Below are 18361 nucleotides of genomic sequence, written 5' to 3'. Positions count from 1 at the left end.
GGGCGTTGAGAGGGACCACACCTCTCAGCGCCATCCCCTGGGCCGTCGTGCAAGTCCAAGGAGGACCCAGAACCTCCTTGGCGTGACGACCCCTATGACCTCTTAAGGCGGCGCAAAGCCACCCTTCACCGCGGAACCCTAGAAGGGTGAGAAGTACTCACCCTCTTTCGTTCTGCCCGCTCCTTTGCGAGTATTACTTCTTCGCAATATGAACGGACCGTGAAGAATTACTGTTGCCCCCTCAACATCACTTTTACGACTGACGAGGGGGCCAAACTCTCGCCAATGGCAAGTCGCAGGACACGGCGAGGAACTTCCCACGCCAGACAAAACTCGCTCTCCTCGCAGTGGTGACAGGTGTTCGTGACCCACTACGATTCCTCCAAACTTCCCAGTTCGGAAGGACCAACCTAACAGCCCGGTGGGCCCAGACCTGATCCTCGACGAGTAGGTCGGAGCGCCACCGCTCCCATACCTCCTGTTCTTGGCTTCCCCTCGAGCGTCTCGGGCCGCCTGCCCGTCGGGGGAGTAATCCCCGCCCGAGCCCAGGCCCCTCAGATTTTTGTACACCCGCCGGAGCACCAAGGCCTGGAACTCGAACGGAGAAGACACCACCAGAACAGACACCGACGCATAGGATATCATCCAGTATCCCCTTATGATCCTGATGGAGGTCGTTCTGTGCATCCTCCTAAGAAAAAGCAAACTTCGACGACTCGCCATCAGATCTCTTGCCCACACCAGAGCCTCGTACAGGACCCGGAAACGGACGACTCGCTCGTATAGTCGACGCACTCTGACTCTGGCCCCACCGATATTCGGGAGCAAGCCACAAAAGGCACCCATTGACTGTCGATGGTGAGACTCAGATATTTCGTCTGGAGCCCCACCTCGACATCCTCCCTGTTTATATCCAAACACAGGCCGATCCCCCTTACACAGCCAATTGTAAAACCAAATAGCCTCAGACTTGGCTGAAGACATCCTGACAGACTGAGGGCCCAGCCTGCGTATTGCACGCACTGTGCAGGCGATGGCAAGCTCGCTGAGACGCAGCCAGAACTAACGTGTCGTCGGCGTAACACACCATGCCTCTGTCCGGGGGCAGGGGACGGCAAAGCACCGCGTCGTAGCCGATGACCCACAGGATTGGTCCCAAAAAAGAATTCTGTGGAATCAATATGTATCCTAAAATCAATAAATTCAATGATATACTTTCAATAAAAAAAATAGAAACGCTTATTTTCACATTTGTTAAATTAATAATAGATTAATAATAATAAAAACTGAAAATATATATGTATGTCAGAGATGAAAGAACACCGGCGCCTTTGGAATTTTGAATAATCCCGCAACATTGTAATTTAGAGTCTACTATAGCTGTAATTAAACAATTGTAGTTATTCAATCCGATTGTAATTGTTCGAGATTTGTGATAATGAGCTTGGGCTCGAGGCCACGGTCACAGGATGAACGCTTTGTCTAACAAAGGTATGAAGTAATTCTATAGATCTCCTTAAAAGAAATATTTCTGGCGACACGCGATAGTAAACATTCCAACGGTCTCTGTCCCGTGGCTCGTCACACACAGACCCTATTCTTAGAGTAAGATGATTGCCAGATGTCGATGCGTCTCCGCAGTACATATTCAGCTAGCCTGATGGCCCGTTATAAATCTTAAGATTTAGCTAACTAAAGTCCTTCAAACAGACAAACAGTCTTTGTCCCAACTACGAGAAGATAGAGGAGACCTATTTTTCAACGAACGACGTCTCCCACCAGCAACTTTTCCTCGAGGGTGGCTAGCAGAGGGTGGCTTAGATTGACCAATTAGCAGCAACGCCAATTTCCCTTACCTTCTGAACGAAGACTATCCTCGACGAATGCGATGATCTCGTGCCCTTAGACACACCCCAATATAGTTTTCCTCTGTGGCATCATCGGGACGGGAAATTCATTCTTTCTCGCGATCTCATCGACTAAAGAGTAACGATTTTACGATCAATGATTTTCTTACGTTTTGCCAACAAAGAGTCAGGCTTAGATTTTGTGAGAGCGTTCATCTATCATCCCGTTGACCGCGAATTCGTTACCGAACCTGAGGTCATCGTCACCAGTGTCGCGAGTGCCTAATCGCCGTGATCAATTGTCAAGGCTGTAACAACTCTATTATTGTAATAAACTACACCTGTATGTACCGCATCAATGGCTAATCCCCGTGAAGATTCATTTGACGCCCACAACCCTGCTCCTAGTCCAAACCCGACATGTATAATAATTAAATAGCAAAATTATTGCAATTTCTTTTTTATCGCTAAAACTTCTTTGCTTGTTATATTATATATTTATTGAATTCTTTGAAAATAACAAAAAATTGCAATTAATTTTTTAATCATTTTGTCTCAAGCCTGTATTTTTTCCAGGTGATTTTCATTTTTCTTAATTTCCCTCTGTTGTAAATAGTATAATGGAACCAAGTCATGAAAAAAACTGTCTCGTAGCAAAATGTGCTGCGAAATAAAATTAAGGAGGGTGAAATAGATTGCCGACAATCAATCCCGCAACAGGCTATACCCATAAGACAAACCACGCTGTTAATAGGCTGTGATGAGCCAGATTATGTAGTTATATCGGGTGACACGATTTGATGAAGCATGCCGGATTTTCAGTTCAGAACGGATATGAAACCGGAGAACGTGAATGGTTATCGATCACCAACAATTTTCGAATGTTCTGTAGTCTGACAATAAACTTGTTCAGGTTACTGTTTTTAACCAGTATTTTATGATAAAGTAAAGTCTTTCAAATATGTATTTTTTATTATCAAATAACTTTTCCTTTATTTATTCTTGTTTCTATTCATCCAAATATTTCTACTTTGTTCTGTTAATTTAGTTACTGATAATAATCAGGACACGTATTGAAAGAATAAAAGACCAAAAAGTTATTATAAAAACATTCGAACATTCGTAATCGTTTATAACATTGATAATTTATAAAACAAAAACAAAAATATTGCATTCATTCGTCTGTAGAGCTAAGGAATGATAATAAAATATTACATTAAAATGTAGAGAATATAAAATAATACATTCGAAGAATTTATGTATCCGAAAACAAGTAGAAAAATCACACAAATATAAAAATTATTTCAATTAAATACAATATGTTTTATGTGGTTAAAGTTTTATTCGAGAAAACGACATTTCGAGGAACATAAAAAATAAATAAAGAAGAACAATTGTTTACGATTAAAATCAAAATGGCGATGTCTGTATCTTCGATAATTGAGATGTGCATATAATACTTTTAGACGGTTCATATTTTTTGAACAATTCATATTTTCATAAGAACTATAAAACTTACTTATTTGTTTAATTCCATAGAAGTAAAAAATTCCAGACATCGTATACAAAATTCACCACATCGATCTAATACCTTCTTCATAAAAATTATTCCAAACAAAAAGAAAATGGGAAAGCTAGAAATCGAAGAATTCACGACTTCCACGAAGAGGAAAGTCGTGGAAAAAAGAAAAAGAAGAAATGAAAGAGAGAAACGGAAAGCAGAGTGCCTAAGAAAGTAGGATTTTTCGAGGCTAGATCGTTCGAGGAGATTGGCGGCGTCTGACAAAGCCAGTACGTGACCACTTTTGCCCAGGAAACTTTCCCTTGCATCTTTGCCCACCCAACACGACATCGCGTGTACCTCTTTCCATTTTTTCCCCTCCGGCCCTTCCTTCTCCTGGCACTCTCGTTTCGCACGGCTCGAGATAAGAACGGCACCAAGGTCCTGCTCTAAATAGCGAACGGTACCTGACCTTCCGACCTCGACCCTCGTCGTCAGGGGACGTCGATGCGATGAATCGAATCTTCGGGACGTTCCTTGGAGCGATCTTTAAGAAGTTCTGTAACAGTACATAAGTCACCGGTGGTCTACCATATATACCAAAGAGAAAAGTTTTTTATCAGATAAAATGAAAATGTTTTTCGTCTGATCCACAGAGTAAAAAAAGTTAGCTAGAATTTAATTTGGGATGATGAAAATCAATTTTACATATTGCCATTTTGCTCTAATATCAAATCTGCAAATACTCTAATCTGCACTATAATATTTAGTTATAGAAGGTTACTTTTATATTTTGGCATATTTAATTTCCTTGCCCCTTTACTTTCAAAGAAATCGTTTAATTTTTTGTTATATATAGTTATGTTTGTTACTTGTTTTAAATTTATAAGAAGCAGTAAACGAAATAATTAAAAAACCGTTTAATAGATAAAAACATTGTCCCTTTGTTATTAATGTAATTTTCTTTATAACATCAGACTTGAATTGTTTCTCACAAATGACAAATATCTTTTTGCAAGTAGTTCTTTCTTATGCTTCAGAGAACAGAAAAACTTAGAAATTAATGGAAAATATATCTCAGGATAAATGATTTCAATTTATTACAATACGACGTCATATCGAATTTTCAGGTTTATAATGATTATTACAGATACTAAATAAATTAATGATTCCAAATGGAATATCACAGTCGAAAAGGATTAAGGACATTATAGATTCAAGATAAGTTTAACATTTTTTCTATTTAATTAACGGAAAGATTAACTGTTTTTTCGTAGGAAAGATTTTCTTAAGGAAAAAAATATCTTTATAAGAAAAAGCCTTCCTTTTATAAAAACAAGATTTTTGTTAAAAATAAATAGATACCAGAATTCTAAATTAAATTGTAAATTAAAGTATATACTGTTTTTATTTAAAAAGTTATAAATTTTAATAGATTTGAGTGAATGATTTGTTATCTTGATATCTTTAGGAATAATAAAATACAGATGTGTAGATATTTAATAACTACAGATGCCTTGTTAACATAGGTATTTCCTATTTCCAATAAATTTACAACCAACAAAAAATATAATTAGCAAAAAATTAAATGACTTGTTTTATATTCGAGGGTAATTGAAAATGCTTGGGTTAATAGTGATTTTTTATAATTAAATATTTTAGAGCAGATTACTTATGATCTAAAATTTATTAACGTCTTATCTGATCATCAGGAAAGGTACGTATATCTTATCACTTATTTAACAATGAAATTTGTAATATTGTTATTAAAAACTAAATATTGTTATTAGTTAAAAATATTAATATATAATATAAATATTATTAGTTAAAAAACAACTGTAAACTATTGGGCAAAGTATCTATAATTCTCTATTGTAACTAAATACTAAACAAAATTAAAAATATCTGTTTATTGTGAAATTATGACACGTGACAAATAAACGACCAAATAATTTATTTTCAAGAAAACTTTTATTCTTTACTTTCGGATATAATTTGTAGGACACCTTATATGATATAATTTAGAATGATACAAAAGTTTGATTTGCAAGTCAACGTATTTTTGAGGGTGTTTAAATTTATGTGAAATATGTACGGAATGTCCAGATTGAGGAATAAGGAGCAAGATAATATAGATAGTATGAAAAATACCTATATGAAGTAGCAACATACATGCAGGCTATGGTATTTCATATTATCGTATCCCTGCAAGAATGTGCCACGTTGTTATAGAATATCCAAGGTGCACTTTCATAGTGAAGTTACGTAAAGGGTGCACTTCAAAATGAAATCACGCGATGTGAAGTATGTGCTTTGAATCTTATTTTGCAAGATCGTGTATAAACGTTTTTTATGATGGATAATTAGACTTCTTGAACAGCGTACAAAGATAGATATTGAAAAATTTGATGTTTAACATTTCGTGGTAGCAATCTATGAATTTATCTTACTTTTATTATATTTTAATTTATTTCACGTTATCCAACCATAAAGTTCATTTACAATCTACAGTAACTTACATTAATATTCGAACAATTTGCATTAATTTTAATGTATATAATAATTTTATATAATTTATATGTAGGAAATAGATACTGAGATGAAAAAGTATATGGATTATCATAGCGACATATATGAGAGAAACTTAAAGAGTCTAAAATGATAAAGTAATAGCGAAAGAAGCAATTATGGGGGAAAAGGCGAAGTAATAAAATGAATGCGCGAAATCGAAAAGAAAAGGAAAAAGAAAGACAAACAGATGAACCAAGAAAAAAAGCAAAAGTTACGAAAGACAAAGTGAATTCAGAAGATAAAGATTTGCTATGTTAGTAAAACGGTAACTTTTTCTTATTTTATTGTGTTTTATAATATTTATGTTAATTAGAATTATGTAGAACCATGTATCCCGAGAAGGGAAACATTATCATTAAATAAAAAAGAACGTATAATATAATTTATATACGCATGTGCATAAAAAGGTGGCTATTATGGATAACGCGAGATTCAACTGTTAATTAGAAAGCATTTAATGGTGCTGCTCCTTTTATTGTCTTTTTCTCCACTTTTACAAAAAGTACAAAACTACTGTGACCTATAGAAAGATATATATGTCGGGTTTACATTAGAATTAGGGTTAGGGTTAGGAGCGTGAAACGAATCTTCGTTTAGATTACACATTGTTGTTATGCAATAGAGAAGACATTGACTAGTGCAAATATGATTATTAGTACAAGTGTGGATATTCTAGAATTGACAAGTAACCGCGGTGATTAGACACTAATGACAATGGTCTTAGGTTCAATAACGAATCCGCGGTCAACGGGATGATAGATGTACATGCTCACCAAATCTAAGTCTAACTCTTTGTTAACACTAGGTTTACGGGACCCGTCAATTCGACGGATTTCGAACTTCGAAATGAAATATCTCAAAAACCATAGCACCAATTTCAACCATTTTGCATCGTAAATTAATCATTTCATCTAAAGAATTTATACACAAAATTATTTTTTCCTAGGCTTTCTAATCTTTGAAATCTGTATGTAGTATACCTATCTCTACGGGACCCGTCAAATTGACGGGTAAACGAAAATACGCATTTTTCTCTAAAAAAATCGATTTATTCAAATTAAGTCTGAAAGGAACAATATTAGACTTCACATTTAAATAAATTTTCTGTCCCGTGGCTCGCCACACGCAGATCCTATTCTTCGGGTATGATGGTTACCAGATGCCGACGCGTCTCCACAGTACATGATCAGCTAGCCCGAGGGCCGTTATAAATATTAAGATTTAGTTATCTAAAGTCTCTCAAACAGACAAACAGCCTTTGTCCCAACTACGGGAAGATAGGGAAGATCTATTTTTTCAACGAACGACGCTTCCCGCTAGCAACCTTCACTCCAGGACGGCTAGCATCCTTTTCTAACCGCCAATATGGAAATTGACCAATTAACAGCAACGTCAATTTCCCTTACTTTCCGAACGAAGGCATCTCTCCACGAATTCGATGATCTCGTGTCCTTAGACACACCCCATCATAGTTTTCCTCTACAGCGTTACTGTGACGGAGAGACACTCTCTCTCGTGCACTCTCAGCAACTAGTTATGTAGCGTTTTGATCAGTGAATTTCTCACGCTCTAACATAGCGTCTAACTTAGACTTTGACGAAACAATCAATTCGTTATCCCGTTGACCGCGGATTCGTTATCGAACCCAAGGTTATTGTCATTAGGGTTGCGAGTGCCCAGTCGCCGCCGTTAATTGTCAAGTCTGTAGTATCCATACTTGTGTTAATAAACTGTATCTTTGTTATACCACAACGATGTCTAATTTCAATGAAGATTCATCAAACACCCACAACCTTACCCACAACGCCAATCCGACATATAAATGTCGGAGATGAAAGGACATCGGGCCTCCCTTTTGGAATGTTGGGGAAAACCCCAATACCCTAGTCCAGACTTTTACTATAGCTACACTTAAGTAATAAAACTAAGAAATAGTTGTAATGTTCTAATCCGATTAGGGCTTGGGCTCGAAGTGACATAACGGGTCACTGAACGTAGCCACGGTCACGGGAGGGACGTGTACCTAACAGAGGTATGGAATAATTATATAGCTCTCCTTAAAAACAAAGGTTGACCCGAGAGGTTGGGAGAGGGCTGTATAAGGGCAGTTCCACTTGGACTGAGATAGAGTCTATTCAGAGGAAAACTACTTGCACGTGGAGTGACACCAGGATCGTGTATCACATCGCATTCGTCGTCCCGTTGGCCGTGGATTCGTTATCAAACCTGAATTCATTGTCATCGACATCTCGACCATCCGATGGCCGCTGTTACTTGTAGCCTCTTGTAATAATCACATTTGTACCAACAAATATGAGCTATAACCACGATGGTAAATTCGAGTGAAGGTTCGTCAAATGCCCAAAATTCCAACATTAACCCGACATATATATAAATGTAATATATTATACTACACAGTATAGCATAAATAGCGCAGGATACGGTACGGTGTATGTAGAAAGATGTAGAAAAGTACGCATGAAAAGTAGAACGAATAAAATTAAATATCCGAGAGACAAATTAAACAACGGAAGACGCCGTAAAACGCACAATGAAAATCTAAACATAACATAACATAAAAAAAAATTTGAAACACTTTTCCCCGTTGTGCACTTTAAACTGCCCTACTTTTTTCACGCTGTAATTACGTCGATGTAATGCACATTCGTACGTTACGTGCATTAAGTCTCTAATATGGCTGGGAGGGGAATATAAAGCGCCTTGAAAAACGTTCTTGCCTTTTTTTTCCTTCGTCGTGTTTCCCTTTTTCACCCTCGACGACGAAAGTTATAAATACATTTTCGGTACTGATCCGAATCTAAACTAGCGGAGGTGGAGCGAGAGGAGGAGTAAAACGCGTGCCGATAACAAGGTATCTGAGTTAACGTTCAACTTTAAACACTTCACCAGTCGAGTATCACTCGAAGGATCTTATTAACGGAAGGTCGTGCTAAAGTGCCACTATTTAGTGAACCTATGCAATTTCGTGCGCCGGAATATAGTCTCCAATTTAACGTTACGTCACAACTGCGGCTCTCAACTTTCATTCCTTTCAGCGGCACGAACTGCGATCTCTTGCCTGCATAAGTTTTCGGGTTGTTAAACATAACGATAAATCGAGGAACTCCGATATTTTTGAAGAATTAACTATGGTTTAATGTGAGTATAAGAGGATAATCGATAGAATTGTTAAGTAAATGGAAAGATGAAGAAAGGAATTTTAGCTCTGATTTTTTATAGAACAGTAATAGTTTTAAAAATTAGTATTATCATTAGTATTAATCATATAAAAAAGTATCCATAAATATTATTATAACAGTAATGATATAAAGTAGTATTATAATAAATAATAAGTAATAATAATAGATAGTTCTATCTCAGCCTGACATACTTGGATTAGAATTACAAATAGGGCTTGGATTACAATTTTTTAAAACTTTTTAATATTGCACATAACTTATTATTATAAATATCTACAATTATTATCCACAACAGTCTTTCTAACTTCCGTCTCTGTCCCCTTCTTCTTCTCTGTTTGGTTTTTTATAACTAATTATTTCCTTTCTTCGGATTTCATCCTCCCATTTGACTCTCTCTCTCTCTCTCTCTCTCTCTCTCTCTCTCTCTCTCTCTCTCTCTCTCTCTCTCTCTCTCTCTCTCTCTCTCTCTCTCTCTCTCTCTCTCTGCACCCCCTCCCCTTCCTTCTCTCCGTTCACCCTTTTCGCCTTCCTTAATCCTTAGTAATGATAATAAATAATAACAGGTAAAAGTAGTACCTATATAAAAAATAACAATACATTTGAATATTTCTGAAGATTAGAATATGTTAATTAGAATACTGATTAGAATATACAGAAAAATGTAGAATAGAACCAGGTATCGAATATATTGTGTTGTAGGGAAAAAATCAAAGAACAAAGAAAATTTCGGATATACTTAGAAATCTCAAGTGTATCGTTTGAAATATATTAAAAGTATAATAAAATATAAGAAGAAGAAAGTATTTTTCTTAAAAATTTATCTGGCTACCAAGGAATTAATACTATTTGAGAATAGATAAAATCTTTACCCCCAACTTCAAATATCACTTTATAAAAACGTTTTAAGAAGTTTTTGCACTGTTTTAAATGCAATTACTGTATATTATCAATATAAACAGTACAGCTAGCAAATAATTACAATTTTAAGTTGGTTAAAAGACACTATAAAAAATCATATAACAAACACATGAAATATTACTTTAAAAACAATAGAGCAATTCATAAACTCATTTGTAATTATTATATCGTGGAAGAGTAAGATTCAATTCAATTCAATTATTCAATAATGTTCCAGATTTATTTTTCCTATTGGAAAATATCGATATTGACTACAATATATCCAAATGATTGTTAAATTTTCACATCACACAATGTATACCATCTATAAAAGACCTAATCGTAAAATACAAGTAAAGAAAAATTGGAGATTCATACATGCATATTTATATTTCAACTTTTGAAAGACTCGCGGCTATACTTTAGTACAAATCATATTTATAATAATTATTTCTAAATAGAATTTTTATACAATTCTTATGTCACGATTCATTACAATCACATATACTTATTTATCAATGAACTATTTTTTAATGATCATATTTCATATCCTAGTGAATAATTTTGCAATTGGAGCATATTTTGAAGCTTTATAACATCCAATCAATCCTCATAAAATTTTTAGTAGAAATATACAAAATTATTTCGTAGTCAATTATAATACATCTTGTTGTATTATTGCAAAGAGTAGGAGACAAAGAGAATAATTGAAAGTAGAATAATTGTAATTTATAATTTAATATTAAATTTGCCATATTGAATAAAATGAAATCATACTTATAATCATAAATCATATTTTAGTACCAAATATTTTAATATTATTATTATTATTCATAAGTCCTTCCTTTCAGTTTAGGATAGCTTCCGGTTTGCATTCCCTCTTATTTTCTTTATCTCTTATATCTAAAACATTTAAGCTTTAAATATTAAATTATTCAAATACAATATAAAGCTAGTTTTCTTGAATTATGTAAAAAAATTCACCTCTGCACAAAAAATATCTAATAATTATTAATATCTTATTGGACAATAACGAATAAAAATAAATATTAAAACATAAATAGCTTTACTAAAAAAATGACAAAAAAGAATCGATCAATCTGACTTTTAGGCATAAAATTAGTAAAACAATTCTAGGATATTTTACAAGTCCAAATAGGAAAGGTATTTCAATTCAAAGATATTTCATAGGTTAAAGCAAACTACAAATCAAATCAAGCAATAATATTATAATAAAATAAAAATCTGGTACCGTTCCTTAAATTCTTGTTATGTTTGAACAGCAACTTCTTATTATAGAAAATAATCGTTTTCGCAATTTCGTGAGATTTTCATTTGGTATCCTGAGAGCCCCTGTTTCAGGAGCGTAGTGAAAGTATAGAGGGACCTGCTCCGTGGTACAATTAAGCTACAGTTGAACTACTAGGTAAAATGGTTAGCAGCCTCGTTTCTCGAAGCAATTTAACATCAAAGAAGTCTCAAATGTGACCCCGTACACGAGTCATTTATCGCATGACAAAAGAAATCGCTAATAAATGAGTGTGCCGGGACTTTTGGTGTCCAAAAGAGAATCAGAGAGTTTGTTTTGTATTCCTGCCACTACCACATTCGCAATCAGAATTATTTGAAAATTTAATAAAATATAATTCATAATAACATTCTTTCACAATTAAAATTGGATTAAATACGTACGAAATTTAGTAATTCGTAATTCGTAATATAATATCAAAATAACTTTCTTTTCATATCGAAGCAACAAAAAAGCAAGTATTGAAAGTTTATTTACTTACATATACCTTGAAAACGACATTTCTAATTACAAAATACAAAATCTCCCGTTAGACGGAACTAATCTATTTAATCAATTGGTTAATTTTGAAATATAGAAACATAAGATTATGTAATATAAAAAATCATAAGACGAAAACATAACAAATTTAAATTTTCGTTTTTTACAAAGTATTTTTAAAATTTAATACAAACAAAATTTATTATATTAGAAGTTATGATATTAGCTTAGCTTTGGCATAGAACAAATGATATATACGTCGGGTTATGGTTGGAATTTTGGGCGCGTAACAACTCTTCACGTGAATTAACCATTGTTTTACACAGCCGAGATTATATTTACGCGTATATACAAATCTACTACAAAAAAGATTAACAAATAATAAGTCTAGTGAATAATAAGCTTAACGAGTAATAAAGTTAGTGAATAATAAGTTGAACGAATAATAAGTCTAACAAATAATAAGTCTAATGAATAATAAGTTTAACGAATAGTAAATTTAATGAATAGTATGATTTGCGAATAATAAGTTTAATGAACGCTATTAACAATATTTTTTGGGTTCAAACGAATCCACGGTCAACGGGATAACTCTTTACTAAGCGTAAACTGATCTTAGGCACAGAAATACGATTGTTGAAAATACTCGATGTGTCACTCTCCAAGGCAATCGCAAGAATGCCAGCCTCGTGGAGATTTTTCTCGCTGTACGCTTGCATTTGTTTTCTATACTCGTTTGGAAGCATCGAGAAGGTTCCAAACGCCGTTGCTAGGCAGACTCGTTGGAAGCATCGGGAAAGTTCCAAACGCCGTTGCTAGGCAGTTTCAGCCTGGAGTTTGATTATTAATACAATGTATGTCCCATTGTATCAGCACCTCCGAGGCAACATCACACGTGGCTAGGCCCGCTCCCGAGGCCGCATGCCGCCACAACCACATTTCTCGGAAAACCCATATAACCACTCCAGACCTCCGTTAGGCAAAACGTCTATCCCGTGACCGTGGCTACGTTCGGCGACCAATTGTCACCTCGAACACAATCTCGCTATCACAAATTTCGAACAATTACAGCTATGATAAAATCTAGGCTAGAGTACTAGAGGATGTTTCCAAAATTTCCAAGGAACTTTCGGCTTTCCTTTTATCTCCGACATATATATGTCGGAGCCACATTAGAATTAGGGTTAGGGGCGTGAAACGAATCTTCGTTTATATCTTGAATTACATATTGTCGTTATGCCATAGAGAAGACATTGACTAGTGCAAATACGATTATTATAGAATTGGACAAGTAATCGTGATAATTAGATACTCGAGAAGCTAATGACAATGGTCCTAGGTTCAATAACGAATCCGCGGTCAACGGTATGATAGATGTACATGCTCACAAAATCTAAATCGGACTCTTTGTTAATAAAACGCGTAATATTCACTGATCGTAAGGCGTTACTCTTTTCGTCGATGGGATCGCAAGAAAGAATGACTTTCCGTCCCGATGATGCCACAGAGGGAAACTATGATGGGATGTGTCTAAGGACACGAGATCATCGGATTCGTCGAGGATAGCCTTCGTTCAGAAAGTAAAGGAAATTGATGTTGCTGCTAATTGGTCAATCTCCATATCGGTGGTTAGAAAAAGATGCTAGCCGCCCTCGAGGGAAAGTTGCTAGTGGGAGACATCGTTCGTTGAAAAAATAGATCTCCCCTATCTTTCCGTAGTTAGTACAAAGACTGTTTATCTGTTTAAAGGACTTTAGGTAACTAGATCTTAGTGTTTATAACGGCCCTCGGGCTAGCTGATCACGTACTGTGAAGACACGTCGGCATCTGGTAACCATCATACTCGAAGAATGGGATCTGTGTGTGGCAAGCCACGGGACAGAAACCGTTGGAATGTTTACTGTCGCGTGCCGCTACAAATATTTCTTTTAAGGAGAGCTATAGAATTACTCCATACCTTTGTTAGACAAAGCGTTCATCCCGTGACCGCGGCTACGTTCGGCGACTGGCTGTCGCCTCGAGCCCAAGCTCATTATCACAAATCTCGAACAAATACAATCGGATCGAATGACGACCAATTGTTTAATTACGCCTATGATAGAATCTAGATTACGGTGTTAAGGGATTTTCCCGAAGTTCCAAAGGGATGTCCTTTCATCTCCGACATATATAATAATATATATACAACATATATAATATTCTTCTCTACGACTTGTACGAGATAAGTTGTTGCCAATGTATCGTTCAACTTGAGGATTCCTGAGCATCTCGCTGCTTAGGCTGACCTAATTTCGTTCGTGTAAGGAGGTTTACTCGCTCGCGGGGATATTTCGGCTGATTTTTAATTATCAATAACTAAAAAACAAAGCCAAAAACGCAATTTTTTATTTTTGATATTCATCATATTTTAGTTTCAAGAATTATCCCTCAAATTTCTTTATACCTGTAGCCAAACACCCTGTGCAATAAAGTTTGGCTTGCTAAATCCAGGGATACTACTCTTACATTCTATTACCTCTTTGCATTGAATTAAATTTTTACATATTCATAACTATTGAAAGTTTCAAGAAAGCTCATTTTACATTTTATTATGATCTTTTCCCATAACTGAATAGAATCTTTTGACTAAGGTATCAAATCCCAGTTGTAATAGTTTCACCTCTTTTTCGTTATTTTTCATCTAACCCCCCAAACCTACCAAAAGACTTCAATGTCGACGAAGGACACAGAGAAAGAATAGAGCAACTTCCAATGAACCTTATTCCCATCAGAATAGAAATAGTCGACCTGAGGAGCGTCTGCGATGGCCTCGTTAAAGTGATTTCGTTACTCTGGGTAGAGGATAACTCCGTAGCAGCCTGATGAATGTTTCTGGACTTTGGTAAACGAGATTAGGACAAATCTCCGCGAGCAAGTTGCGACCGTAGTCTCCCATCGACGCGTCTCGTGTAACTGCAAACAGTCGTGGCACGAACAAATTTAATTCAACTGAACATTCTACACGCGCCAGGCTTTTCCCCAACGCCGATTATTAAATGTATAGCTAGTCTACCGATTCTCCAAGGAATTTAGCGGCAATTTATGACCACAGGAGCTTCGGTGAACCTACGTTCCAGGTATCTCGCAATAGTTCGTAACTGCACTTATCTGTGGTATAATTATCGAAGACAAGTGTGCTGCAGCCGAGTAGAAACATCTTTGAAAGCATTAACAATTTGTCGGTTGTTACGTTTAAGTTACATGCAATGTAACACATTACAGTGAATGAAAGAACGCAAAATCAAGAACAAAATTTTGCCATTTAAGAATTTTTAAGAAATAATGTTAATGAAGAATTAACCCGTGCTAAGCAAATTTTCAAATTCGATTTTCTATTTAAAAGATTTTCTTCTAAAAAAAAAAAGTTATTTTAGGTACATTTTCGACTTATCTTCATACGCAGAATAACCTTCTATTGATTATCTACTCTTGTCTAGCTGGGAATTTAGCAAAGTCACGTATATTTCACAAGTTTGTAAACTTAACTTTCTCAATTTTGCGCAATTTTGTTATTTTTGATTTTCGCCTTACTTTAAATCACAAAATCTCCCTGGTACCATTTGTACCATGAAATGCGGACCACCTTGTATTTTTACCACAAATGTGATCCTTTCTTTCGAACATTACTTCAAACATTTATAACAGAATACACTTCAATAAAATATTGTCATGTCCGCGAGCGCGCACATCGATACTCCCGTCTAACGTTAAGCGCGACCATTTTCAATTCAACCATTCATCATCACTCCGTCAACACTACCGACTCAGCGCCTCTAGCGGGCATCACTGTATCTAAAGTATTCTACTCCCACTAGCAAATGAGTGAGAAACCACTCATATGTATACCTATGGATACGAGAACCCGTGAAGCCGCGTGTAAAGCAACTTAATCGCGGCCATATTGTGGCTTTAGTATGTGGCGGTACTATCATTCGATCGGTGTACTTTACTTTCCTCTACTCTCCTTTAGCCTCGCAGCAGTCAACACTTTGTCACCAATACGAGATTTCATATCCACAGTATCCTAGTATGCTAGATTAATTCGATACCCTCCGCTAAGTGGTCATATTCGACCATGAACATAACCTTCCCGCAACTACCTTGGAAATTAATCCCAAACATGTACATAAAATATCCAAACTGCAGGGAGGTCAGATCAGTGTGTACAGAAATAGCAAATCAGGTTGATGTTAGTCTTAAAGCTCCCTCAACATTTTTAGGAATTCAAACCAGAGAGGCTGATTTGTGAAATACCAATCTCTAGGTACGGAATTCAGTTCCCTAGCTTTCAGTGTAAGAGCTTAAGCAGGATGAAATAGCCTGCACATTTCTGTCATGCATCTGTCATGAATCCTTTCTGATTTACTCAAATTTACCTCTACTTCTATTCCCACCTATCCATAAGCAGGCCAGGATCTGCTCTATCTGATGGATCAGCGAAGTAGTTTTCCTTCCTGTTCATTTTTTCTCACTTCAGCGACTATACTATTTTATATAATTTTTTACATTAAGTTAGCTATATTTAAGAACTTGGCAAGGTTTTTTTATCTTGTCTATATGAAAGCTGTGTTTTAGTGGTGGTTCTATCTTACAAAGATTACGTCAATTATTATATTTCGATGGAATAACTGGCACTTACAGGGAAGCTGATTCTAATAGTGGATTGCGAGGTGATTACTGCATACCCTGTACCTATTTCCTGTTTAGAATCGTCAGTATGGATGGGAGTGTATTTGGTATGTACTTGGTATTTATTAGGTAATTCATTAGTCAAAGCGGTAAATACCACCGGACTGTGCAAATAACAGTTGTTTGAGGGATGGTTATGTGTAATCTTCGTCATGTAACCCAAGTCTAAATACTCTTGGATCACCGTACTATACGTGGCTTCGAATTGCTTGTCGCGTTGGAATCGGCGATGGAGAGAGGCGAGTCTACTCATGGCAACGGACCTTGACGTCCCAAGCGTGGGAAGCTTCTCGTTGAATGGCAGGGCGACGATGTATCGCCCTTCCTTGTTGCGTTGGACATGGTTGCGGAAATGCTCCTCACATTGTAATTCCGATTCTGAAAAATGTGTGGTGGGTAGTCCCTCATCGATTTCCCAAAAACGTGCAAAATCCGCTTGTATGTCAGTTGTGGTAGCGTGAAAGGAGTGTATACCCGATTGAGCGGGTGGGCTCCCCCCGATAACCCAACCAAATCGAGTCTTTTGCAAACACAACTCAGTATCGGTGGATTGGGATATTTTGATCTGCCCGACACATAATGATGCTAAGGTTGGTCCCGAGCTTAATAATATTTCGATCGGGCTTGGTCTGTGGAATGCTGGGTCGGCTAATCTTAGATTTTTGGATATCTGGATGGCGGACCGATCGATTGGTTGGTCTGGGACTAAGGACGATATCGTTGGAATTATTAAGAACGTTACTGTACGTTCATATTTGGCATCTATAGAAACAATGGTTGCCGTTATCTGGCTCTTGGCGATTGTAGTCAAGTCGTCGAGGGCGCTTATTGGGACCGAACATCTCCTTCGTTTCATACCGAGAGAGTTTGCGAATTTCTCAGTCATGAAATTCATACTAGATCCAGTGTCTAGTAAAGCTCTGGCTCGGATTGGTAATGCCCTTTTGTCTAGCACATCGATCTGTGCTGTGACCAGCAGATCATGATGCAGTGTACCGTTTGGAGATGTATTTATCAACTCGGTCCCCCTTTTTGTAGTCTCTTTTTCTTTAGTCAGTTTTGCTCCTGTTGGGATTTGGACGAGGAGTGTGTGGCGGTGCCCTTGGTCCGTGATGAGCGTGACTCATACGGGGCATGAACTTTCGTATCTTTTGGAGCCGAATGTGTATGTTTCCGTGAAGATTCGGTTGTCCGTCTCGAATTGTGGAACGAACGCGACTTCGATGATCCAGGTGGCGATTATCCTGGTCGTTTGTGCGATGAACGACTGCCCGACGACCGACTGCTCGATGAACGACTGCTCGACGACCGACCGCTCGACGACCGTGAAATGGCCTGCGTTTGTTCTCGGTGTAGGTAGGTATGGTGTCGTTGCCCGCATATATGACACGAACCCGCTGCACACTGTGTCATCGAATGTCCTCTGCCTAGACAGTTTGTACATAGCGATGCGCCTTTTACGTCTTGAAAGCGTTTTGTAGCCGATTTGGCTTTGAAGACCCTACAATGTCTGAGTTCGTGGGGTCCGTTGCAGGTCGGACACACTAACGTCCTGCTGGTTGTGGCAAAGGTTCGCCCATACGGTATGTTTTGTCGGTGACGATGTTGTTTGTGGGTTGACCCTTTTGTTTCCTTTGCTTTAGAGAGGAGTTGATTCCCGTTTGCCCGTGTTTTCGAAAAATCCATCAGATGTTGATAGGAAGGCACTTCTTGGTTTGGCAACGTGCGCTGCCATTTACGCATGCTGGACGAAGGTAATTTCGACGCGAGCAACTCGATAATCACTACATCTGATGTTACAGGCCGTCTTTGACATTTTGACATTTGT

At 36.9% G+C, this 18361-nt stretch overlaps 1 protein-coding gene across 1 annotated transcript; it reads right to left on the bottom strand.

Moving 5' to 3' along the window:
- Positions 1-16453: 16453 nt before the first annotated feature.
- LOC138187758 (uncharacterized) lies at positions 16454-18113 on the bottom strand. Its single transcript, XM_069128893.1, has 2 exons — positions 18083-18113; positions 16454-17598 (listed from the first exon to the last, which is right to left on the bottom strand). Exons 1-2 carry the CDS (start codon positions 18111-18113, stop codon positions 16454-16456), a joined length of 1176 nt encoding a protein of 391 aa, XP_068984994.1.
- Positions 18114-18361: the final 248 nt, after the last annotated feature.

This window comes from Bombus flavifrons, chromosome 15, assembly GCF_040668555.2.
Source record: "Bombus flavifrons isolate JBK064 chromosome 15, iyBomFlav1_principal, whole genome shotgun sequence".
NCBI lineage: Eukaryota > Metazoa > Arthropoda > Insecta > Hymenoptera > Apidae > Bombus > Bombus flavifrons.
This window is presented reverse-complemented; position numbering and strand designations above follow the sequence as displayed.